Genomic DNA, 26,156 nt, shown 5'->3' with positions numbered 1-26,156 from the left:
GAGGGGGACACGGAGGGTGGCACAGTCTTTGTCCTCCACCCTCCCTAGCGGGATGGCCAGACACCTGAGTGTGCCCAGGAAACACAGGGCAAACATGGAAATCCAAGAGATGGATGAAGATGGTACATGGCCTAATGCCCAGTCCCAGCACCCAAGGCTCTGAAGAAAGAAGGCGGCAGCCCCAAATGTTTGCATTTATTATAAACAAAGGTGCAGACCCTAGACTCTCAGAAACACATCAACAGGTACAGAGCTAAGACGGATCTGGTGAGATATTAACAGAGGAACAGGGAACACCGAGGTATTCATGTCTGGTCGAGAGCAGCCACCTAGGGCCCCCTTCCACCTTTGGTCCAGACGGCCCCTCGGCCCAGGTGTCCTGGGTGCCAGGACCCACTGAGACTGGGGTACGGGAGCTGGCTATTCTGTGAAGCTGGTGGGGGGAGAGGTAGGGCCTATCAGAGGTCTGACGGTCCCTCTCCACAGTGGGCCAATTTCCCTCCAGGACCCAGGGGGTTCAGCCTCACAAAAATGATCACATACATTTTAAAACAGGAAACAGGCAAACTGTTTTTGCCTAAAAGGAAAGGAAAACAAAAACACTGCAGGGAGGACACCTGAGTGTGCAGGTGGACAGAGGCCGCCCTGCCTACCTGTGGTGGGGGTCGTGGCCAGCCAGGGCAGCCAGAGCCGTGGGTGGACGTGGCCCTCCAGGTGGTGCCAGGGAGGATGCAGGGACAGTCCAGGCAGACCGCGCTCGGGTGGGTGGGCCTCTGCCTCAAGTGTTTTGGTCTCGGGAGGCTGCCCGCCCTCTGCTGGGCATGGCCCAGGCTCTGGGGACTATGGGACGACTGCTAAAAGGATTAAAACCCAACTTGGGCCCCGAGCCTCACCCCCATGCCACGATGGCTCTGGTTCCTTGACGAGTACCCCATGCCCTGGGGACAGGCCATGGCCTTGAGCAGTGGCTCGCCACTCTGCCCAAACCAGAACACGTGGGCACACTGCCTACAAAAAGCCCCACTGTCCTAGCAGGACGAGCCCCCACCGGCCTGGTCTCCCTGGGGCAGTATGGGAAAGAACTCCCACCCCAGTCTTTGAATTTTGAGATTTCAAAAGAGCACAATTTCAAGTGAGGAAGAGAACGAAGAAGGGTCCCAGCAACCTTGGCAACGACTTCTCCCCAGCGCGGCATCACAAGAAGCCTCGTGTACAGACCGGACACAAACACCATGCACGGGGAGGAAACGACCGTGCCTGCATACCCATCTCCACACACACACACACACACACACACACACACACACACACACACACCAAGTGGCAGCCAGAGAAGCAGGGACAGGCTCAGGGGGCTGCCTTCGGGGGGTCCATGTAGGCCGGGTTGTAAGGAGGCTGGCTGGCAGGATAGGGCACGGCCGCACCTCCTGAAAACAGAGAGGACGCTGGTTGGTTGTGAACACGGAGGGATGCAGTGTGAGGTGACAGTGGCAGGCGATTTGTGGGGGGGGGGTGTCAGGCAGGGTCAGCGTTGGCAGCGGTACTCACCAGCCAATGTCTCGTGGTAGGCCGGGGGGCCCATCAGCTGGGCAGGGTAAGGCGGGGGGTACTGTGTCGGGTAGGGTGCTGCTGGCATCCCTGGCTGCGGGGGCATGGGGTGGTAGCCCTGGTACGTTGGTCCGGGGTAGCTGGGTGGCACACTTGGAGGCTGAGGGTAAGGGGTGTGCACCACCGTGGTGGCCGTGGTGGTGACCACCGCTGCAGAGAGAATCCCAGTCAGGACCACAGCCACCCCTCACTCCAGCTTAGCCGAGTCAGGGCCCTGGTCAACCCCCCCCAGCACCTGGGCTCTGCACCTACACACCCAGGGTCACGGGGGGCGGGGAGGGGGCAGGCATGCTTACGACGCGGTGGCCGGCGACACATCTTGTAGAGATAGCAGCAGGAACAGGTGAAGCAGATGATGACGGTGACGACAGAGAGCACGAAGATGGTCAGGCCGATGGCTACAGTTGCCCCAAACCTGCCAAAGAGCCGGTGGTGACCCAGGGCCTCTCGCCCCGGCCCAGGACCAGCAGTCCACACCCCACCGTTCCCAGGGGCACCCCTCTTGCCAGAGCAGACTCTGGGCAACACAGAGCAACTTCCAGGTGGGGTAGCCTGACTCTCCTTCAGACTGTTTCCTTGGTGTAAAATGGGGTGGTTTCGCGAGTCCGTGTAAAGCACCTCACCCAGGGTCTCCGCCCTTGGAGTGTCTCCCCACCATACACCCCTTGTCCACCCCACCCACTCAGCAGCCGGGCCTCAGGCACGTGGCTCAGGCCCGTCCCTGTGGGCGAGACCGACCAGCTCACGGCCTCTGGGAGCCCACACTTCGGCGTAGGAGGCAGATGTGGAGGTAAAATGGCAGCACAAGGGGCAAAGGTGGGGAGAAATTCCAGGAGAGCAGAGGCCAGCGTGGCCAGAACAGTGAGGAGAGGCACGCAGGGAACGCAGCCTCAGCACTGGCCCCAGAGAGGGGCTGCAGGTCCCCCCAGGAGTGACGGCGAGCCTGCTGGGTGCGCGGCACTGTGCCAGGGGTTCACAGACATCCCAGGGCTCCCACACTCTGACCAGTAGGGCAAGTGGGCAAACAAAGAGACGGGTGGATGATATGGGGGTGCTGGAGCTCACCTTGCCTTCTGGAAGAGGAGGCCCGCCTGCCTGATGCCAGCCCCTCAGCAAGGACCACAACAGAGTGGAGGGGCTTTAAAGAAAGGACAGACCCTGGGCAGGAAGCTCACTAAAACGGACTTTCAAGGGCAGACGGAGTCCCTTGCTCTCCTCCTCTGTTGCCAGGGACTAAACTCTTTTCTAAGGAAAGGCACATGCTTGGTGACTGCACCTAGTGCATTCAAACGTGGAAGGAGGGGCACCTGGCTGGCTCCGTTGGCAGAGCTTACGACTCTTGATCTCTGGGTCGTGAGTTCAAGCCCCACCCACGCTGGCCGTGGAGCCTCCTTAAAAAAATAAAATAAAATAAAATAAAAAATAAAACAGGGAGGGAGCTTGGTGAGCTACAGGGCCTCCGCCTCTACTGAGGGCCCAGGGGAAGGCGGTGGGCCCGGCCCCACCCCACCCCGCCCTGGGTGGAGGGGCTTCCCCTCACAGTCCAGAGGGGCAGCACCACCTCAGCAGGGCCCCACACAGCCCAGCGACAGCCTAGGACAGACCTTTCACACCGTGGACCCCAAAATACACAACTGCACTCACAGACCAGAAGCCACTGGCCACTGTGCGGCCCTCACCTGCTCCAGACTCACAAGCTCCTCCCAGACCCGCTGCTGCCCCCAAGGAATGGAGAGAAACACACACACACACACACACACACACACATACACACAGCAGGGCGCCCAAGCTCACCCCTTGTTAGCCTCCGCCGTCAGAAACACACACACACACACACACACACACACACACACACACACACAGTATGGCGCCCAAGCTCACCCCTTATCAGCCTCCGCCGTCAGACACACACACACACACACACACACAGTATGGCGCCCAAGCTCACCCCTTATTAGCCTCCGCCGTCAGACACACACACACACACACACACACACACACACACACACACACACACACAGTATGGCGCCCAAGCTCACCCCATGTTAGCCTCCACCTTCACTCCCCGGCTTCCAGCAGCCCTGGACGTCCCCTTTTTCCATCATGGGCCACTCAGTTCCGATCCCCTCCCCTTTCGAGGAAAGGGAAGGCAAATCTTGGCCCGCCCCTCGCCCTGACGTCAGTGACAGGAAGAGCAGCACAGAGCCCTTAAAGACACAGCAAGGCCCCGCTGCTCCAGAGGGCCCGGAGCAGGGAGGGAAGCCGAGGTGGTCAGGCGGTCCTCCCGGAGTTGCCTCGCCAGCCTCGCCTGCCCAGCCCTGGCCTCTCACCATGCCTATCCACCCTCCTGCCCAGACGCTGCCTTGGGATCTGAGGTGCCCTGTCTGAGTGCCCAAGCCACACTCTTGCTCAGCCCGCCAGCCCTGTTCCAGCTGTCCTCCTTGATGGGCACCTTCAGTGACCTAGGTCCACCAGCAGCAGCCCCTGGGGCCCTCGGAATGACACACGAGTCCCCTCAGCTCCCCCTCTCCCACCAGCACATGCTCCAAGCCATCAGCCTGCCTCGCCAGCATGATGTAGATGCCTCTTCAAGGGCCCTTGGCCAACCTGCCAGGTCTGATCATGTCACCCCTGCTCCAAAGCCTACTATGGCTCCCGTAGCTCTTGGGATCACCAGGAATTTGATTTATAATTTACTTGTTAAACTGTATGTATCTGGGACACCCGGCTGGCTCAGTCAGTAGAGCTTGTGACTCTTGATCTCAGGGTCACGAGTCTGACCCCCACAGTGGGTGTAGCAATTACTTAAAAATTAAAAAAAAAATCTTAAAAAAAAAAACTGTGTATCTATGTGTACCTCTCTGTATATATATTATAGTTGACAATAAAAAAAAAAAAAGAATCTAGGATTTGTCTCACCAGAGAATTAAACTTAAAATAAGACAAATTTTAGGGGCGCCTGGGTGGTTCAGTCGTTAAGTGTCTGCCTTTGGCTCAGGTCATGATCTCAGGGTCCTGGGATCGAGCCCCGCATCGGGCTCCCTGCTCAGCGGGAAGCCTGCTTCTCCCTCTCCCACTCCCCCTGCTTGTGTTCCTGCTCTCGCTAACTCGCTCTTTGTCAAATAAATAAATAAAATCTTTAAAAAAAAAAAAAAAAGGCAGAATCAGCCCAAGCAGGGAGTGTGTAGGGCTGAATTGGGTGGTTCCAGAAGGCCAAAGACCCCCAGTGTGTGGACTGGGGAAAGACCCTCTCCAGAGCAGCGACAACAGCACTTTGACCATGACGCTGGCAATGCACTGACCATTCAACAGAGCAGGATGGGGTTCACCTGCCAAAGTTGGGGAGCAGGCAGCAGAAGACCTGGGCCAACTGCAGGCCCACAGGTAACATGGCCACACTCGGGAGCAGAGGGCCCACGTCAAGGGAAGACACAACCCATCCAGGCTGTGACAGGCAGAGGTGGCCTCCTCTGGGTCCCTGCACTCTGACCTGGTGCCTCATTCTTGGAGAACCCAAGGAGTCACCCACAGAGGGAGACGTGGGGGTTTTTTCCCCCACTGAGGCTTCTCTGGAGCTCCCAGGCACGGCCTGAGCAGCAGGGGCTGGACCCCACCAAGGAGCCAACACTCCAGTGGGTAAACAGGGCCCTTGGCCGAGGGGGCAGCACACAGATGCCCATCTGAGGGCATTCACAGAAGTGTCGCTGCTGACCCTGCCCTTCTGCCTGCTTCCTAAGCCCTAAACCTGCATAAGGCAGGTGCCGTGCGAGACACAGGGCTCTGGTGAGAGGCAGACGCAGGCAAGTCGGGCAGCATGACTGCGGTCACCTGCGCGTCCCGGCGGGCAGGACAGCGGGGCAGGGCCACGCGCAGGAGTGTGCACACCACCCACCAGACCCGGTTCTGTGTGCACAGCTCACAGAGGGACAGGTGCTCCTGGGCTCACCCCAGTTACCTCTCTGCTGCCACCAGTCCCAGCAGCCTCTCCTCCTATGCCCCGCGGGGACCTTGTTCTGCAATGTCCCCTCTGTCCCCTCTCTCAGCTCAAGTCTCCACCAGCATCCAAGAAGCCCTTCTTCACCCTGACTCCTCCTCCTCCAACTCCTGTCTTCCCCCTCACTGGTTCGCAGCCAAATCTCTCCCTGAAGCTGTCCACACTCACTTCACCCTACACGTTTCCAACTCACTCTTCAATCCGCTGCCCTGAACGGCTCCTGCCAAGGGTGCCGTGGCCTCTGTGGTGTGGCATCCACATTTCTCAATACCCCACAGCCCAAGCATCTTCCTCTTGCCTTCCGCTTCTCTGAACCTTCCCTCTCAGCATCTCCCGAGGCCCTTCCTCAAATGTTGCTGACCCTCAGATTCAGTCCTCAACACACTCCTGCCACCCAACCTGAGCCCTTCACCCCACACCCACTCCTGGTCCCACATCCTCTCACAGGGCTGGACCTCTGGCCCCGTCAACAGAGCAGAGGCCAGGCCCCCCGCCACCCCCCTGGCCACTCCCTAGCAGGCAGCTGCTGAATGACAGTCTCCGGCCTCACCTCCCCCCACCAAGCCCGGTCTCCCTCTGGCCTCCCAACACCTGGGACTGGGAAGCCATGGCTGCCACCCCCTCCCTGCCTCAGCCTCCATGGAGCAGCCAGAATGGTCTTCTTCCTGAACGCCACTCAGACCAGCACTGCCCAGAACACTTCACTGTCCTCAGGACGCTGCCCCAGGCCCACACCGGCTGGACAGCAGGATGTCCTGTGGGGCTGTCAGAAAGCCCACAGTTCTGGGACTCAGCAAAGGGCAGTCCCTGCGTGTGGAGGGAGGGGCGAGTCAAGGTGTCAGTCTCCCATCAGCCAAGGGTGCAGGATCAGCCAGCAGAGCGGAGAGCAGAGGCCGGGCCTTGGGCACTGAGGAGGGACCACGGGCTGTACCTCTGTGACACCTCCCCACTCCCAGAAGCCCTGTCCTGATCCCACTGTGGCCAGTGAGACCCCACACCCACCCAGGCTCACAGGGCAGGATGGGACAGGCAAGCACCTGGACCCCCCGCACAGGTCCGGAGCCCCCAGTGTCCTCCTCCAAAGGGGCAACCAGGCCTGGGCAGTTCTTCTCCTGAAAGGGGCTTCTAGATCCACCGGGGCAGGGGCACGCAGCACATGGAACAGACCCCACCAGGAAAATACATGAGTGGCTGCATGCTTACTCCACCCACATGAAGGGTACGTCACAGCACCTCGTCACGGTGGCAAGAACACACAGCAGGAACCTGGCCAAGGGAACCGAGGATTGGGGGACTGCGCTGTTCCCCGGCCCCTTGACAGAAGGGCCCTGATACAGCAACCACGACTCACAAGCCCTGACACAGGGACTGGGCATATCAGTTATCCCAGCATCTTTACCACACCACCATGACCTCATCACCAAGCACCAGCACCGCCATTGCCCCGTCAGTCACCACCATCGCCCTGCCATCATGGTCACCATTGCCACTGTCACCCCACCATCATTACCACTGTCACCCCATCACTGTCACCACCATTGTCCTATCACTATCACCATCGCTCTGTCACCATCACCAGCATCACCGCATCGCTGTGACCACCATCACCCTGCCATCATCGTCAGCATCGCCCATCACCACCATGACCATCATCCCATCCCCATCACCACCATCACCCACCACCATCACCACTATCATCCTATCCTTGTCACCACCATCACCCCATCCCTGTCACCATCGCCCTGTCACTGTCACCATCATACCATAGCTGTCACCACCATCACCTCCATCACTGTCACTTGTTCCCCATCAGTCAGCAGTGCCCACCCCGTCCATCACCTAGGTCAACAGGGACCCCCTACCCTTGGCCTTTCAACTGTCAACCACAGTCCCCCTATCCCCAGCACAATGATGAGGACTCAACTTTCCAACATCAGGATCAGGGACCTGGTGGTCAGCTCCTCTGGGGCCCCACTATAATGACTCTGTGGCATCCCAGTGCCCACAGCCCTCACTCTAGCCCACTGAGCCCCTTGTCACCTCCACCAGGAAGATGTGCCCAGCCTGCAGGTTTTATTTACCCTGACATCGGGTCGCTGTCCAAGCTGGAACGAAACCTCAGCGCCGAGCCCAGCTGCTCCAGTGGCTCTGTGTCAGCGGACACACTGAAAAGAGGAAACTTCATGATTAACACATCCAAGCCCCACCCAGCACACCAGGAACAAACATTACCTTAGCACACACACAAAATGCACAAGAGCCGATCCTGCGCGGGCCACAGAGGAGCCCCGATGGCCTCCCGAGGATGACTATCACACACTCAGGATCTCAGGCTACAGTGCTGAACACTCCTCTCAAGCGTACCTGGAACATTCTCCAGTATAGACTACATGTAAGGCCACAAACGAGGCTCAATCGATTTGAAAAGATTGGTATCATACAAAGTTATCTTCTCTAACCACAGTGGGATGAAGTTAGAAATCAGCAGAGAAAGACCACCGAGCCACAAAGTGAAAAAAGAAATGCTAAACACAACTCATACCTTGAGAAACTAACATGGTACCAAAAAAGAAAAACAGCGACAAAACTGTGCATTAATAAGAAAATATAAAGTAAATTAAGAAACATGTAATACAAAAATACAGATTCAAAGGGGCACGATGTTTATAGCAGCATTATCAACAATAGCCAAATTATGGAAAGAGCCCAAGTGCCCACTGACTGATGAATGGATAAAAACAATGTGGTATATCGGGGCACCTGGCGGGGGTGGGGGGGCTCAGTCGGTTAAGCATCTGCTTTCAGCTCAGGTCATGATCTCAGAGTCCTGGGATCAAGCCCCAGGTCAGGCTTCCTGCTCAGCGGGGACTCTGCTTCTCTCTCTCTCTCTCTGCCCCTCCCCCACACGTGTGCACGCACACACACACTCTCTCAAACAAATAAAAACATAAAAACAATAAAATCTTAAAATAAAAAGATGTGGTGTATCCATACAACGGAATATTACTCAGCCATCAAAAAGAACGAAATCTTGCCATTTGCAATGATGTGGATGGAGCTAGAGTGTATTATGCTAAGTGAAATAAGTCAGTCAGAGAAAGACAAAAACCATATGATTTCACTCATATGAGGAATTTAGGAAACAAAACAGATGAATATATGGGGAGGGAAAAGAAAAAGAGAAGGAGAGAGGGGGAGGCAAACCATAAAAGACTCTTAACTATAGACAACAAACTGAGGGTTAATGGAGGGAGGTGGGTGGGGGATGGGCTAAGTGGGTGATGGGCATTAAGGAGTGCACTTGTTATGATGAGCACTGGGTGTTGTATATAAGTGATGAATCACTAAATTCTACTCCTGAAACCAATAATACATTATATGTTAACTAAGTAGAATTTAAACAAAAATTTGGAAGAAAAAATAAATAAAATTGTGCCAAGTTAAAAAAAAAAAAGAAGAAATTAAGAAATTAGTAAAACTGGATAACAAAAATACTACAGGTTAAAATTCATGAAACACAGCTAACGCAGTTCTTAGATGGAAATTAATTATCTTTTTTAAAAAAGATTCATTTATTTATTTCAGAAAGAGAGACAGTGTGTAGGTGGGAGGAGGGGCAAAGGGAGAGGGAGAGGGAAAGAATCTCAAGCAGACTCCCCACAGAGCACAGAGCCTGACCTGGGGCTCTATCTCATGACCCTGAGACCATGAGCTGAATTGAAATCAAGAGTCAGATGCTCAACCAACTGAGCCACCCAGCTGCCCCAGAAATTTATTTATCTTTAGAAGTAAGATGTTAGGACATCTAGATGGCTCAGTCAGGTAAGCGTCTACCTTTGGCTCAGGTTTTGATCCTAGGGTCCTGGTATCAAGTCCCGTGTTGCGCTCCTTGTTCAGCAGGGAGCCTGCTTCTCCCTCTCCCTCTGCCTCTGTCTCTCATGAATAAATAAATAAAATCCTTAAAAATAAATAAATAATAAAGAAAGAAAGAAAGAATAAACGTAAGATGTTAAACTCAAGAAGGTGGGGAAAAAGTAATAGAGCAAATCCCCCAAATAAGGAAGGGATTAATAAAGGGAAACACAAAAATAAGAGAACAACAGCCACAAAAAATAATACAAAAGATTTAAAAACCCAAAGTTGGTAGGCCCTCTGGGAAGACTCATCAAGGAGAAGACAGAAAAAGAAAAAAATGCATAATAAAAAAGGGGAAATAACTACAGGTACAACAGAGATTTTAAAAGTAGTAACTTCAGGGGCGCCTGGGTGGCTCAGTCAGTTAAGCGTCTGCCTTCGGCTCAGGTCATGATCCCAGGGTCCTGGGATCAAGCCCCACATTGGTCTCCATGCTCAGCAGGGAGTCTGCTTCTCCCTCTCCCACTGCCCCTCCCTCTGCTTGTGCTCTCCCTCTCTCTGTCAAATAAATAAAATCTAAAAAAAAATAAATTAAAAAAATTAAAAAATTTTTAAAAAGTAATAACTTCAGGGGCGCGTGGGTGGCACAGTTGGTTGAGTGTCTCACTCTTGGTTTCGGCTCAGTTTGTGATCTCAGGGTCGTGGGATCAAGCCCCACGTAGGCTCCGCACTCACTGTGGGGTCTGCTTGAGATTCTCTCTCCCTTTCCCTCTGCCCCTCCCCACTGCCCTCTCTCTCTCACTCTAAAATAGATAAATCTTTGGGCACCTGGGTGGCTCAGTTGGTTGGGCGACTGCCTTCAGCTCAGTTCATGAGCCTGGAGTCCGGGGATCGAGTCCCGCATAGGGCTCCCCGCTCGGCGGGGAGTCTGCTTCTCCCTCTGACCCTCCTCCCTCTCATGCTCTCTCTGTCTCGGTCTTTCTCTCTCAAATAAATAAATAAATCTTTAAAAAAAATAGATAAATCTTTAAAAAATAAAAATAAAATAAAAGTAATAGCTTCATTGGCTAGTATCAAAAAGATACAATATAACACGTACTGGGGAGCATGTGGAGAAAGGGGAGCTCTCGTGCACTGTTAGTAGGAATGCAAACTGGTGCAGCCACTGTGGGAAACAGTATGGAGGTTCCCCCAACAAGTTAAAAATAGGCATACCATATAATCCATATACAAGCAATTCTACTTCTGGGTATTTATCTGCAGAAAACGAAAACACCTATTCGAAAAGATATGTGCACCCCTATGTTCACTGCAGAGTTATTTATAATAGTCAGGATGTGGAAGCAATCTAGGTGTTGATTGGTAGATTAGTGGATAATGAAGATGTGAGGCGCGCACACACACACACACACACACACACACACACACACACACACACACACTGGAATATTACTCAGCCACAAAAAGAAGAATGAAATCTTGCCATTTGCGACAACATGGATAGACCTAAAGGGTATTATGCTAACTGAAATAAGACAGAGAACGACAAATACCGTATGATTTCACTTCTATGTGGAATTTAACAAACAACAAACCAAAACAGAAAGAGCCTCATCAATACAGGAAACAAAGTGGTGGTTACAGAGGGAGGACAAGTTGGGGGTGGGGCGGGTGAAAGAGGTGAAGGGGATTAAGAAGCACAAACTTGCAGTCATAAAATAAATAAGCCACAGGATGTAATGTACAGCACAGGGAACATAGGCAATAATATTGTAATAAGTTTGTACGGTGACAGACAGTGACTACACTTACCATGGGGATCATTTTGTAACATATAAAAATACTGAATCACTATGATGTATACCTGAAACTAACAGAATACTGTATGTCAACTATACTTTGATTTTAAAAAAATAACAATAATAACCTTCTTTGGATTCTGATTTGAACAAACCACCCATGAAAAGGCACTTTGGAACAAGTGGAGGCAACTAAAGACAGACTGGCATTGAAAATTATTAATGAATTACTGTTAATTGTACCAAATGTGTTATTGAAAGAGTAGTTATATTTCTTTACAAAGGACTCATTTGTACGGATGAAAACTAACATTTAAGGAGACATTTTTTTAAAGGTTTATTTATTTATTTGAGAGAGAGGGAGATCAGAGGAAGGGGCAGAGGGAGAGAGAATCTCAAGCAGACCGCCCCCACACACACACACACACTGAGCACAGAGCCCAACTAGGGCTTAATCCCAGGACCCTGACATCATCACCTGAGCAAAATCCAGAGTTGGACGCTCAACTGATGACTGAGCCATCCAGGAGCCATTGGGAGAAATTTTTATGATGTTTTAATTTTTGTTTTGTTTTAAAATAATCAGAAAAAAAAGTGGTGGGAGGTGTATAAAATAATAGTGTCAGAGTGTTGGTAACTATGGAAGCAGGTGATGGGTATGTAGAGTTATTATATTATTCTCTCTGCTTTTGTATATATTGAAAATTTCCAAAATTAAATGTAAAACAAAATAAAATTAAAAAGCATTAGGAACAACTATATCCTAAATTTGAAGGAAAGGTGAAGCTGAGGAGAAAATAGTTTTTAAAAACCAGTGTGCAGGGACATCTAGCTGGCTCCGTTGGAAAAGCATGCCACTCTTGATCTTGGGGTCATGGGTTCGAGCCCCATGTTGGGTGTTGAGATTACTTAAATAAACGAAACTTAAAAAAAAAAAAAAAATCAGTGTGTAGCCTTTGGTGAGCAATAACAGAGCAAAGGATACCACACTGGTGTGTGGAAGGCTGGAAAGAAAGCTCCATGGAAGTAAGCATGGCATCTGAGGGCCTGTTCTCTGAAAGTCTCGGGTGACAGAGATTAGACCCAGAGCCCACCAGGTGGGGAGGCCCTGATGATTCCCACTCACTTGGGATGAGACTTCAAAATCTGCACCCTAAGAAGGGAGGAAGTGAGTAGACAGTTTAGCTTCTAATCCTCTCAATCTCTGCAGTTAGGCCAAGATGTTTTTGGGGGGGGGGTTTGTTTGTTTTTTTTTAAGATTTTATGTATTTGTCAGAGAGAGAGCACAAGCAGGGGAGTGGTAGGCAGAGGGAGAAGCAGGCTTCCCACTGAGCAAGGAGCCTGACGTGGGACTCGATCCCAGGACCCTGGGATCATGACCTGAGCTGAAGGCAGACGCTTAACTGACTGAGCCACCCAGGCATCCCAGACCAAGATGATCTTAAGAATGCTGTGTCCCTGGCAAAAGCAACACAAATCCTCCCTGGAAGAAGTCCTGGGCTCCAAATTTCTACAATCAATTTTGTAAATGTAATGTTCGGCACACCATCAAAATTTTTCAGAAACACTAGGACACAAGACAACATGAATACAAACAACAGAGGCAAATGACCCCAGAAATACCACGGGGCTTCAAATATTGAAGCCACTGACATTAAACACCACCACATACACAGTTCAAGGAGATGAAAGAAAAAAAATTGAGCAGTTGAGGAGAACATGAAATATAAAAGAAGAAACAAAAATTCTAGAACTAAAAAGCAATACTACAAATTCATAATTCATTAGAGACAGCTGAAGATATAATTCATAAACTGGAGGATAGGTCCAATACATGTAGACTGAAGCTCAGAGACACAAAAAGACAGTAAATATAAAGACAGAAGATGGTGGGTGAAATACGAAATACAAGAGGTTTACAAGAGGTCTTATATATGTGTAATTAGAGTCCTAAAAGGTAAAGAGTGAGAAAATGGAGCAGAAGCAATCTTTAAAGAGATAACAGCTGCCAATTTTTCAAAACTGAGGAAAAAACAACAATTCAAGAAGTACTGTGAACCCCAAACAGCACAAAGCCACCTAGGCACATCACAGCAAAACTGCTGAAAACCAAATACAAAGAAAAATCTTAAAAGTAGTCAGAGGGGGAGCCTTGGTGGCTCAGTCAGTTGAGCATCCGACTCTTGATTTCAGTTTAGGTCATAATCTCAGAGTTGTGGGATCGAGCCCCACATCAGGCTCCCCACTCGATGAGGAGTCTGCTTGAGATTCTCTCTCTCTCTCTCTCTGCCTCTCCCCTGGCTTGCACGCGAGCATGCGCGCATGCATGCTCGCTCACTTGCTCTCTCTCTCAGATAAATAAATAAATAAAATCTTAAAAAAATAAAAAGTTTAAAAAAAAAAGCACTCAGAAAAAAACATGTTGCTTGCAAAGGAGAAATAATTAAACTGTCAACTGGTTTCTCAACAGAAAGGACAGAAATCAGAAGACAATGGAATGGAATGGGACGCCTGGCTGGCTCAGTCAGAAAAGCATCTCAAGGTCATAAATTCGAGCCCCACGTTGGATGTAGAGATTACTAAAAAAATAAATAAATAAAAAAGAAATGACAATGGAATGAAAGCTTTAAAGTGTTGAAAGAAGTTGACAGCTGCCAACCTGGAAATCTGTAACTGGGAAAAATATCCTTTAAGAGGGAAGGTGAAATTAAAGACATTTTCAGAGAAACAAAAATGGAGAAAATTTGACACCAGCATACCTGCATGAGAGGTAGAAGGAACACGATCTCAGTTGAGGCTTAAAGATGTAGGAAGCAATAAGAAGCAGCAGAGAATATAAATATATGGATAAATATAAATAAATATTCACTGTCAAAAACAATTAAAATATGGTCTTTGAGTTTACAATAGTATTACAAGAAATAAAGAGGGACATTACACATGATAAATTGAACACTTCATCAGAAAGTCAAACCAATCTTAAATACATATGCACCTAATAACAAAGCATCAGAATTCATGAAGCAAATATTGACAGAACTAAAAGAAGAATAAACATATCTGTGGTCTCTCAGTAATCGATAAAACAAGCAGACAAAACCAATAAAGACGGAAAAGATCTAAACACATTATCAACCAACTTGACCTAACTGACACTTCTAAAGCACTACACCCAACAACTGCAGAATATACCATTTTTCAAGTTCATATGAAACATTTACCAAGGTATAGTATATGCTGGGTCATAAAATGAATCTCAATAAATTTCAAAACACTTAAAAGAAAACAACACAATGAGGTATTACTACACATTCAGCAAAATTACTAAAATTAAAACCTTCTGGGAAATAGGGGCGCCTGGGTGGCTCAGTCGTTAAGCGTCTGCCTTCGGCTCAGGTCATGATCCCAGGGTCCTGGGATCGAGCCCCGCATCGGGCTCCCTGCTCCGCGGGAAGCCTGCTTCTCCCTCTCCCACTCCCCCTGCTTGTGTTCCCTCTCTCGCTGTGTCTCTCTCTGTCAAATAAATAAATAAAATCTTTAAAAAAAAAAAAAAAAAAAAAAAAAACCTTCTGGGAAATAGAAATGATCTAGATCCTGCCTAAGGTATTATATGTGAGAAGTATACATTTACTAAAACTCATTAAGCTGAAACATTAAGACCTGTGCATTTTACTATATGTAATTATACCTCCATTTTTAAAAATTGACTTACAATGCCAAGTTTTGAGAGAAGGCACAGCAAACTGGAACACTCATACATGGCTGGTAAGAGCGTAAATGGTACAACAATGCTAGAAAACTGTGAGTACCTGCCAAAGCTGAACACATGCAGCCAATGACTCAGCAAATTTACTCCTAGATATTTATCCAAAAGAAATATGTTCCATTTAAATTTTTATTTATTTAAGTAATCTCGATCCCCAACATGGGGCTTGAACTCATGACCCTGAGATCAAGAGTCGCAGGCTCCTCTAAGCCAGCCAGGAGCCCCAGAAATATGTTTCTTTTAAAAGGCACCAAGGAGGGGCTCCTGGGTGGCTCAGTCAGTCAAGTGCCCAACTCTTGATTTTGGCTCAGGTCATGATCTTGGGGTCGTGAGATCAAGCCCCGAGTCAGGCTCTACACTCAGCAGGGAGTCTGCTTGAGATTCTCTCTTTACCTCTCCCTCTGCCTCTCTCCCCACTCGTGCACTCTCTCTCTCTCTCTCAAATAAATAAATAAATCTTTAAAAGGCACCAAGGATTTGTAAAAAGAGAGTTCTTAGTATCACTATCAGATTAGCAGAAACCTTCCTTAGTCTAATAAGGTGTCTTTAAAAACAAAAAAAACTACAGCAAACATTACTTTTAATCAGAAATGATGAAAGCCTTCCCCTGAGACAAGAATGCTACCTATCATCACTTCCAATCAACACTGTACTGGAGATCCTAGCCAGTGCAATAAAGCAAGAAAAACTAATTAAAAGTACAAGAATTGGAATGGAAGAAAGAAAACATTAATTACACATGATGTGACTACTTTTATAGAAAATTCTTAAGAAGTTTCGATTAAAATCACTCAAACTGATACATAAATTTAGTAAAGTCTCTGGATACAAGGTCAATTTATAAAAATGTATTAACTTTATATCAATAAATAATGAGAATTTTAAACTATACTGTTTACAGTACCATCAAAAAGATTACCTAGAAGGGCGCCTGGGTGGCTCAGTGGTTAAGCGACTGCCTTCGGCTCAGGTCATGATCCTGGAGTCCCGGGATCGAGTCCCGCATCGGGCTCCCTGCTCGGCAGGGAGTCTGCTTCTCCCTCTGACCCTCCTCCCTCTCATGCTCTCTGTCTCTCATTCTCTCTCTCTCAAATAAATAAATAAAATCTTTAAAAAAAAAAAAAAAAAAGATTACCTAGAAAAAGTACAGGGGCAGGGAAACTATTTGACAAAACTCAAGATCCCTTTATGACTAAAAGTCCAAGCAAACTAGAAATAGAAGGAAACTTCCTCAATCTGATAAAGGGCACCAATGAAAAATCTACAGCTAGCATCATACCTAATCCTATATGTTTTCTCCCTAAAATTGAGACCCAGACAGGGAGCTCTGCTCTCACCACTTCTATTCAACATTGCAATGGAAGTCCCAGCCAGTGCAATGAGGCAAGAAAAAGGAATAAAGGAATACAGAAGGTAAAAGAAGTAAACAGTAGAAGAAAAAATAATGGAGTAAGAACAAACCAAAACAATACGGTAAGTGAAAAAAAAAGAAATACAGAATAGGAGAGACCAAAAAAAACCACAAAATAAGATGGCAAATATAATCTCAGAACGCCAATAATTACATTAAATTTAAATGAAATGCTGTATTAAAAAAAAATTACTGGAATGGATTTTTTTTTAAAGACACATGTAAAAATATAAGGACACCAAAAGGTGTTCACTTCCAGTGAAAGGGTGGAATATGATCCATGAGGAATCCTTAGGTATGGCTGGCAGGTATGCAGCCTGGTGCTGCCATTCCCAAGAACACCTTGGAAGTCCTTAGTAACTACATACATCTCACTGACCTGGCAATTTGCTCCCATGTACACGTCCAAGAAATTCTCACATGGTTCCACAAAAAGAGAAAGGAAGTATAGGAAGATGCCCACAGCAATTATCTATGATAGCAAGCTTAGGACTCACACCACAGAGAATGACACCACAGGGTGGGCACAGCCCAGCTGTACACCATGCAATATGAATGGGTCTTACAAATAAAAAACACTGTGCTGAATGCGAAAAAGTAAGGGAGTTCATTGTATCCACAAAACAACGTAGACTTTTCAAAACACAAAGTAGCTCAGTCGGTAGACCATGCAGCTCTTGATCTTGGGGTCGTGAGTTTGAGCCCTATGTTGGGTGTAGAGTTTAAAAAAAAACAAACTTTAACTTAAAAATCAATCAATCAATCAATCACACAAACAATGAAAAGGACATACAGACTGGTTGCTTATGGGGTGAGAGGGAAATGGAAAGGTCACGTGAGATTAAATATATAAGATGGTACGGGCTGGGTTGGGCTTGCCCAGACCAGTGATGATCACCTGCCATGAGCTGAGAAGTTGGACCACCTCCACCCTCTCTATCCCTATGACCAAACACAAAAGAAACACAGACGTGGCAAAGGGAGACCTTGCTTCCAGCCCATGAAACGGTCTAAACCTAGATGGAATGCAAATCCACTGGCCACACCAAGAGGACCCAGGCATGGTGCAGAGTGCGATGTGCGCCCCAGGGCCCACAGGATGATACCTACACAAATCACATACAATCCCCTGCCAGGTGCATGCGTATGCTACAGGGTACACTCACACCAAGGTGTGCATCTTGCTGGTCCAGGTACATACCCAGGGGTGAGCCACAGGGCCAGCTGAGGCCACCAGCCCTGAGAAAACTGCTCAGCCCAAGACTGAGTGAGCCAGGTAAGCTGGAGCCCTTGAGGGTTGGGGAGAGAGGGGCAAGGGACTAACTGAGCAAGCCCAGAACAGGAGCTCCCATCCCTTACCCCCATCCCTAGTCCAGTGCTCTAGCATCTTGAGGGGGCTGCGAGGCCAGAGGGGCAGGGCTATTTCTCTTTCAGGCACACTCCTGCTGGGGGGCGGGCTCAGGCCTCCCACCCTGCGACCACTGTGCACCCACCTGGCCTCAGGCCCGGCACAGCTTCCCTCGCTGCCCACAAATTTCTTCAGCTCATCAGAGCAGCAGTATTGGTTGTAACAGTTGCCACAGCAGAAATCAGGACAGGACTCGGGGAAGAATTTGCGTCCACGGGAAGCCACACATACTTCACTGTGGGCTGGAGCGGAAAAGCACACTTGTCAATCGGTGGCCATAGGGCCAGGCCTCATGCCAGATCTCAGCCATGTCCCAGCCCACGTAGCCCCTCCCTTAGCACTGCGTTGCCCTCCCCCCTGTCCCACAGCAGAGGCACCTAACCGGGCTCCCTCTCTCCTCCACCAGCCACTTGCCTTCTGATGAAGACTGACCTTCCTAAGTGGGAGTTTGGAGGGGCCACTTCCCGCTCGCGGACCATCCCTGGTCTCCACTGCCTCAGGATCAAGTCCAGGGTCCACAAAGCAGGCTCTGGACTGCAAAGGGCTTTGATGGTCGCCCCAACTTTCCAGCTCTATCCACACTCGGCCCATATTCTTGCCTGTTTCCCGTTCCCTGTCTTCAAATCTATTCATCTTTCACGGCCTTACTCCAGTCCCCCTCCTCTAGAAGCTGCCCAAGCCCAGCAGTCAGAGCTGAACAGTAACGCCCCCAACCAGCTGCTGGGGCCCAGGCACTGGACCAACCCATTCTCAATCCTTACTCCCTCTCCTCACCACTCAGTGCCTCTGCTAGACCCTGGACTCCAGGGCCCTGGCGCTCACAGCCCACGCCCTCACAGCAGGCTCACCGTCGGCCACGGCCATACCCACCACAAATGTCCGTGAAGCACTTAGCCCTGGGCTGGGCCTGCAGCAGGTGCCTAGGAAACGTTTATGCAATTGGTGGCCAGGGCTCCGACGCAGTGGCACCACTTTAAGCCCCAGAACCATCACAAGGCTCTCAGCCAGAGTAGGGATCCAAGGACTTTCCCACAGGCTGGGGTAAGGACAGAGCTCCCAGTATTCCAGGTCATACTGAGAGGACCTGGCTGACAAGTGTGGGAAATGACCCAGGGCTTTGGGAGACCACAAGGCCTGCAAACTTCCAGGAAGAAGCTACAGCCAAATGTTCCCATGCATCCTTAAGCTACATTAGCAGAGATCTAGTGCCCACCAGCAGGAGGGGGGCAGTCCCAGACTGTGCCTGGACAGACCCCGAATAGAACACCCAGTCCAGCAAGGCCCAGATGGCTATGGTAGCCTGGAGACAGGTCTGATGACAAACCCTGATGTATGGCTATGTCTCCTGGAAACAGTCCTGGCCCAGCACCTGGACCCGGGGGACCCAGACTGGCCAGAGCCCCAGGGCAGCGTGCCGTGTCTGGAGACTCCGCCTGGTCAGTGTATCACATACAGAGCGAGTCCCAAAGACAGAGGCACTGAGTGACCTCCTTGAGAAGAGATAACTAGGAAGGGGATGGGGGACGGGGGCGGGGTGCTCCGGTCTTGGCAGGTTCGGGCAGAACCCTGCTCTGGGCAAAGCTGCAGGCGCAGAGGACCTGACCACTCCCAGGCTCCCCCCAGCCAGCTGTCCACCTGACAGCAGGTGTGGTCAGCGTGGCCCGCGCTCCCGGGTAACTCAGGTGACCCACCTCCAGCAGGGTCCTTTCGGCCTCTACGGCCACAGCCCAGCCTCTAAGCTGGGGCTGAAGACATACACCCCTTGCACTGTTTGGGCCAAGAGCCCACGACAGAAATGCTCTTCTGGGCCCCAGACACGCTGGACGAGGCTTGCCAGATCTCACTGGACCAGGGACCGGGGCTCCACCTTCTTACTTTCCCACCCCAGGTCCCCGGATTCATCTCAGCCCCCCAGGAAATAAAGCCCTTTTCCTCGAGAAAGCCACTCACCCCAGTGGGATCGCTCGACTTCCTCTGGCTGGGCAAGGGGCTGTTCCAATTCCTACCCTGAAATGGCCCCCAGCCTGGCCGCCTCCTCGGTGAATCATCAGTCTACCATCAACACACACAGTGGTGTTTCCTCCAACCCAGGAGGCCAGCCTCAGGCGTCCCCAGGAACACAAGGGCCATGGGAGCAGGGGGTGGGGGAGTCCAGCCAGTAAATAGGGCCGAAGGGAAGGCCTCTGATAGAGGGGCCAGGCCTCCCTCCTGCCACCACCCTAGGCTAAGGCCAGGCAGGGACTCCTACCCCAGCCCCTGGGGACCCGATCCCGTGGAACATCTAAGGGAGCACAGACCCCACCACTACCACCATTACCCGGGGCACAACAATGGTGGCAACTTCCCAGAGTCTGTTCAGACACAGGGGTGCTGACCGAGGTCAGGTCAGTCCTGGGGGTTGGCTGGCTGCCTTGGGGTTACTGGGGGTAAGGGACACTGGGGATGGTGCTGCCTGGGCTCACTCCAGGGACGCACGAACGTGGCTGCCCCCCTCCCAGACACACTGTCCCTGCCCGGGACGCACTGCCCCCACCCCGCGAGGCTCACCACCTGGAGGCGGGGGGAGCAGCAGCACCAGCAGCAGGATCCGTGGCGCGGGGACCCACACAGCCATGGCTGGGCGGCGGACTGACACAAGGACAGACGGACAGAAGCGGCACGGGTTGAGGTGCCGCCGCAGCCGCAGCGACCCGTGCGGCCACCGCTTCCTCGCCCCGCCCTTGGCGGCCTGTTCCGGGAACCCCGCCCGGAGGAGGGAGCGGAGGGGAGGAGAGCGAGGCCAGGGAGGGGGAGCGGACGCCCCTCCCAGCCTCCGGGCCGGGCCCACGTCCAGGGGCCACGCGGACACTCCGGCCCATTCCGGGTTGCGGCGGCGCCTGGTGAGCCCCGACGTCGCCTTCTGGGCGCGGGATACTTTCCGCCTCCCTCCCCTGTTCCCAGCCCTTGGCCCGGAGGGGGTCTTGGGGGGGGGGGATCTGCATCCTAACCCTTGGGAGGCAGGACACAGGCCCTCCTCGCGGCAGGGGGGCCCCTCCTGTCCAGCGGATCCTCTCTCCGGACCCACCTGGGAGCCGGGGACCAGGTGAGGTGGTGGGAACAGTGCCCAGAGCAGACCTGGGCACACAGTAGGCGCTCAATAAATGCCAGTCCCTCCTGCAAGCCTAATCCAGAGGCTCTGAGGAGGTTCCATCCCCTTGTCCCCTGGGTTGACAGCTCTATCCCCGCAGTCATCCTACCCCCCAGCCCAGGCAGGCTCATCCCCGCCTCTGAGGGCAAGCCTGGTTCAGATGGGCTGCTCTGAGGATGGGAACTGGCAGCTCCCGGGCACACTAGGCCACCTCCTGGCTCAGCGGAGTCTGGCTGGCCCGAATTCATGTCTGTTCCAGGACCATGTGCTCACCCAAGACTCCCTGAGATGGCGCAGTGGCTAACTGTGGCCCTGCCATTCACTGTGGGGCAGGGGTCTGGGCAGAGCCGGGGAAACGGAGAAGGAGCACGGTCTGGAGTCTGTCCCAGCTGCTACAACAAAACATCATAGACTCGGGGGCTTATAAACCACAATTCTGCCAACTGGGAAGTCCAAGATCAAGTTGCCAGCAGATTCTGTGTCTGATGAGTTTCTGGGTTCATAGATGATTGTCTTTTCCCTGTGTTTTCACTTGGCAGAAGGACCAAGAGACCTCTCTGGGGCCTCTTCTATAAGGACACTCACCCCCATTCATGAGGGCTCCACCCTCAAGATCTAATCACCTCCCAAAGGCCCCACCTCCAAATACCATCACCTTGGGGTTAGAATTTCAACATCTGAATTTGGGGAGGGCACAGGTGTTCGATCTATGGCCAGCATTTTTGTACCCAGGGTTTCTGACCTGCCGCCCACCCCACACCTGGCATATCCAGGACATCGTACTCAAGGCAGAAAACATGAAATGTCACACTGACTGGGCACCTGGGCCAGTGAATACACCCCGCGTGCCACCGCATGTTTCTCACCTGAGGACAAGGGCATCGCTGGGACAAAGAGACCCCAGAGGACAACCTGGGAGGTCCTCAGTGCGGTTCCCCAGGCTGGGGTGTGAGAAGAGGGAGGAGACAGCTCGGCCAGGAGCCACCACCTGGTCGGGAAGGGCTCAGGACTCAGCACACGAGACAGAGGCATGGTTGTCCCCGGGCAAAATGAGGAGCCCTCCCTGACACGGCTCAGCCTCATCCTGCCCCGCTGCCTCTGCCCGCCCCCCCCCCGCCCCCAGCAATACGGTCTGAAGTTGGACGCAGCCCAGGTCCCCCTTCTGCACGCCCAGCAGCCACCACATGCTCCCCTCCACCTGCACCTGTCCAGCCAGCCTCTGACCCCTCGTTCCACACCCTGCGTGCCCAGCCTTCTGCGTCCCACAAACTCGGTCTCTCTTCCTAACATAGGCCCTGCCCCCAGCAAAGCTTCTCAGAGCTGTCCTTTCTTACGTCCTGTCACCTGTCTTTGGCCTCCCTGCTCTGACACACCCACCCCATTTCCTCTTGGGGCCTCTCCCCTGGCCTTATCCTCCCTGACCTTTTCAGGATTGGGGTCCCCATGCCCTCTCATCTTCCTATACCTCAAAAAGTGGGAAACCTTCATGGGGGAGTCCCGTGCGGGCTCCATGGCCCACCCAGAGCTGTGCACGGACAGGAGGAGCCGGAGGCCAGGAACAGCCCGAGGCTGGGAAAATCACAGCCATGCATCCGACTGGCGTGTGTCCATGCGGGGGAGGACACCAAGTCTGTGTAGCTGGGAAATGGTCACTTCCACAAGCCGCCTGGGGAAATCAGCCCCTCCGAGGCAGAAACCAAACTCCCTGTGCCAAATGTGGGGGTCTCAACAAGATGGAGGGTCCTCCAATCCGACTCTTGATCTCAGGGTCGTGAGTTCAAGACCCACATTGGGTGTAGAGTTTACATTAAAAAAAAAAGTGTACTCAACAAGAGTGAGGGTCCTACAGGCAGGACACATGAGGTAAGGACCCAGACAGCTGGACTAGCTCAGCAAACACAGTGCCAGGCCACGTGTATGGGACGGAGGTGCCCGGCAGCGGGGCTGCTGCGCTCAGAGGCAGCCCTCTGACAGCCTGTCTCCTCAGGCCTCCCCCACCCGCTCTTCATTCCAGCCCGTGCCCTTCCCTGCTTAGAAACAGACCCTACCTTAAATTCTGCCCCTTTCCCATCTGGTCTACATGAAATGGCTCACACCTCATTTCAGGGCACACACCACCCCCCCAACTGCTGTTCCCCTGTCCCAGGCCACTGGCACCACAGGGTCCTCCCCTATGTCCTCACCCTCTCCCTCTGCATTTCCGCCTTGCGCTCCCTGCTGGTGTCCCGGACCACCTGATCCTCACCTTCCCCACCTTCCACCCATAACTCTACTCTTGCCCCCTCCCTGCCCTGAGCTCTCTGCCAGCTGACTTGGCCTCTGAGATTCACCACAGTCCATTCACCTGTGGTGTCTTGGCCTCTGAGATTCACCACTGTCCATTCACCACAGTCCAGGCCCTGAGGACGCCCAGAACACCACCTCCCAAGAGCCCCTGGGCCACCACAGACAACTCACACCTGTCTCCCCAGTTCCACCTGGTCACCCAGGCTGGTGCTCAACTCCCCCCACTCTGCCACTCTCACCTCCAGAACATTCTTTTACTTACCACTGACACAGCTCTGGTCTCACCACCTCTCTCCATGCTTCCAGTCTTGAACTTCCTAGAGAACAAATCAGTAGTCAACCCACCCACCCCATCACCACCGCTCTAAATCCTGCAAGGACTCCCCATGGCTCTTAAGGTAAAGTTCCAATTTCAGTCCCAGCAATAAAATGGGGCTCCTCGTGCTTCCTGGCCACCACACACATCCCCCTCACCCTCTCTGGCTCACCCTTTAGGTCCCAGTTTAAAACGCCACCTCCTTCAGGAAGCCTCCCAAGATGTCAAGTCTGAGTTAGGGTGCCCCTCTATGTTCCCACAGCCCTTGTGACTCCCCCAGCCCAACACCAAACCCTGGGTCATGTGGGTGTCTTCTGCTACTCTGGGGGGTCAATGAGACTGGGGTAGTATCTGTCTTCTGTATCCAGCACAAGGGCCATGCACATAGTAGGTGCTGGATAACTGAGGAAGAAGGAAAGACAGGATCCCTTTCAGCCCACTGGCCACTTTCCCCTGAGTACCAGGCCTGAATCACTCCCCTCGGGGATGGGCTGCCTCAGTGCCCCCAGTCCTCTGTGCTCCCCATAGTAGGGACCTGTGGCAGCAGCTTGTCTTGACTTTCCCTTCTGGGTCCACCCTCCACCTTACCTCGTCCTGGGGCTCCCTCTTCCTGGGCTTCTTGTTGGGCTTGGCAAATAGAAGGTGGGAGGTCAGAGTCTGCGTGGGTGGGGCTGCCCCCCCACTCTACTTCCCCAAACTCCTGCCTGCCGTCAACACACCCCACCCCATAGCACTCCTCTCTCCTAGGTCCCTCTCAGGGCCATATGCTGAGATATTGAGACTTTATCTAGAGGCCACAGGAGTGAATGCCTTGAGAGATCCCTCTGGTGGACAGATTACGGGAACTGACACGGGATGTGTGGGGGCCAATCTGGGGCTAAGGTGTGGTCCCACACCGGGTTCGGGTAACCCTTCCCCACCTTGACCCCGCAGGCCTAGGGATGGAAAGGGCTTCTTGTTTGTTTGTTTTTTTTTTAAGATTTTATTTATTTATTTGAGATAGAGTGAGAGAGAGAGAGAGAGAGAGAGAGAAAGAGCACGCATAGGCACGCGCACACATACACACACACACACACACACACACACACACACACACGAGCGGAGGGTGGGAAGGACAGAGGGAGAGGGAGAAGCAGGCTCTCCACCGAGCAGGGAGCCCAACTAGGGGCTCAGCCCCCCCCCGCCAAGGCAGACATTAAACCGACTGAGCCCCCCAGATGCCCGGGAAAGGGCTCCTCCTGATGTTACCCCCTGGTGCTGCCCCAACCTAGGTGGCCCCTTGAACCTATCTACAGCCCTGTAAACAGCACTTGTATTGAGCTCTTCTCAAACACCCAGCTTGACGAGAATGGGACCTTCGCTTACAGTGGGTGGCCAAGCTGTGATGGGAAGTCCACGTGGGCCCGGCAGCCCAGAGCAACACCCAGTGATGCCCAGACGGCCCACTCCTGACGCGGATGCAGCCCATCTGCCCGGGACTGAGCCTCGGGGCCAGGAGCGGTGAGTGCTGTTAAAAAAGAAAACCACAGGGCGCCTGGGTGGCTCAGATGGTTAAGTGTCTGCCTTCGGCTCAGGTCATGATCCCGGGGTCCCGGGATCGAGTCCCGCATCGGGCTCCCTGCTAGGTGGGGAGCCTGCTTCTCCCTCTGCCTCTGCCTCTCTCTCTCTCTCTCTGACTCTCATGAATAAATAAATAAAACATTAAAAAAAAAAAAAAAGAAAACCATAGGCCCAAAAAGGTGTTCCTCAGACCAAGTTCCCAAACCAGGGCTTGATCCCCAGTCTAATTGTGGTTTCAGCCTCCCCCAGAAATGTGGCTGTAACCGGTCAGTCGGGGAATGTTTGATCAGCTCCACTGAGTCGGCCACCTGCTCGTCTCCCGTCCCTCAAAGAAAGATGAGGTCATCTGCCTGATAAGACACCTGCTTGCCCCCTAGAAAGCGGCGGGGCCTGGAACAATCCTTTTCTTTTGCTAATATTAAACTTTCTTGCGTCTACCCTCCTTCGATAGAAACCCTCCATCTGGTCCCACTCCTCAGAGCCCCCCTCCACTTGCGGAATGCCTCCCAATACATGAAGTGGTTAATAAAACCAATGAGATCTTTACATTTTGCTCAGCTGAATTTGCGTTAGTGACCAATGCTAAAGTAGCGGTCCCGGCCATTCCTTTTCACCCAGCCCCTGGGCCCCTTTCTTCCACTTCAGAAGGCAGAAATGCCAGATATTCACTCGCCCTGTGTCCTTTGCCCCGGGGCAAGGGCCTTTCTCCAGGCCCAACCAATCAAATGTACCCTCCCTGGAGGTCACTCCGGGGCTGGTGACCAGCGGGAGGACCGCAGAGAGCCTCCTTCGTGGGGGCCGTGGCAGCCAGGCAGCAGCCTGCAGCGTCCGGGCCTGCAGGGACGGGGACGGCCCCGCGGTGGCATGCGCAGCAGGCCCGAGCAGAACTGTGATTTGGGCTGGAGACAAACTGTGTGGCTCTGTGTCTTGTCCTCTAGCCCCCTTGGTGGCTCTGGGAGCTACACAAGTTCCTTTTCATAAATTCTCCTTCTGATTAAGTTGGGCAGAGCCCATTTCCTGCAACTG

General features: G+C 52.1%; 1 protein-coding gene across 4 annotated transcripts; it reads right to left on the bottom strand.

Annotated features, from left to right (window-relative positions):
• Positions 1-180: 180 nt before the first annotated feature.
• SHISA5 (shisa family member 5) lies at positions 181-20,714 on the bottom strand. Of its 4 annotated transcripts, none has more exons than XM_036079421.2 (6): positions 20,389-20,574; positions 17,927-18,083; positions 7,684-7,767; positions 1,905-2,023; positions 1,549-1,758; positions 181-1,427 (listed from the first exon to the last, which is right to left on the bottom strand). In XM_036079421.2, the coding sequence occupies exons 1-6, from the start codon at positions 20,453-20,455 to the stop codon at positions 1,348-1,350; spliced, it is 717 nt and encodes a 238-aa protein (XP_035935314.1). In that variant the 5' UTR covers positions 20,456-20,574; the 3' UTR covers positions 181-1,347. The 4 variants fall into 4 exon arrangements, with proteins under 4 accessions (XP_035935314.1, XP_035935317.1, XP_077934745.1 ...); XM_036079424.2 differs by having other exon boundaries at positions 20,392-20,574; XM_078078619.1 differs by lacking the exon at positions 17,927-18,083 and having other exon boundaries at positions 20,389-20,714.
• Positions 20,715-26,156: the final 5,442 nt, after the last annotated feature.

This window comes from Halichoerus grypus, chromosome 1 (genome assembly GCF_964656455.1).
Source record: "Halichoerus grypus chromosome 1, mHalGry1.hap1.1, whole genome shotgun sequence".
In the NCBI taxonomy this organism is placed as follows: Eukaryota; Metazoa; Chordata; class Mammalia; order Carnivora; family Phocidae; genus Halichoerus; species Halichoerus grypus.
The sequence above is the reverse complement of the archived record's forward strand: the minus strand, read 5'-3'. Positions and strand labels throughout refer to the sequence as shown.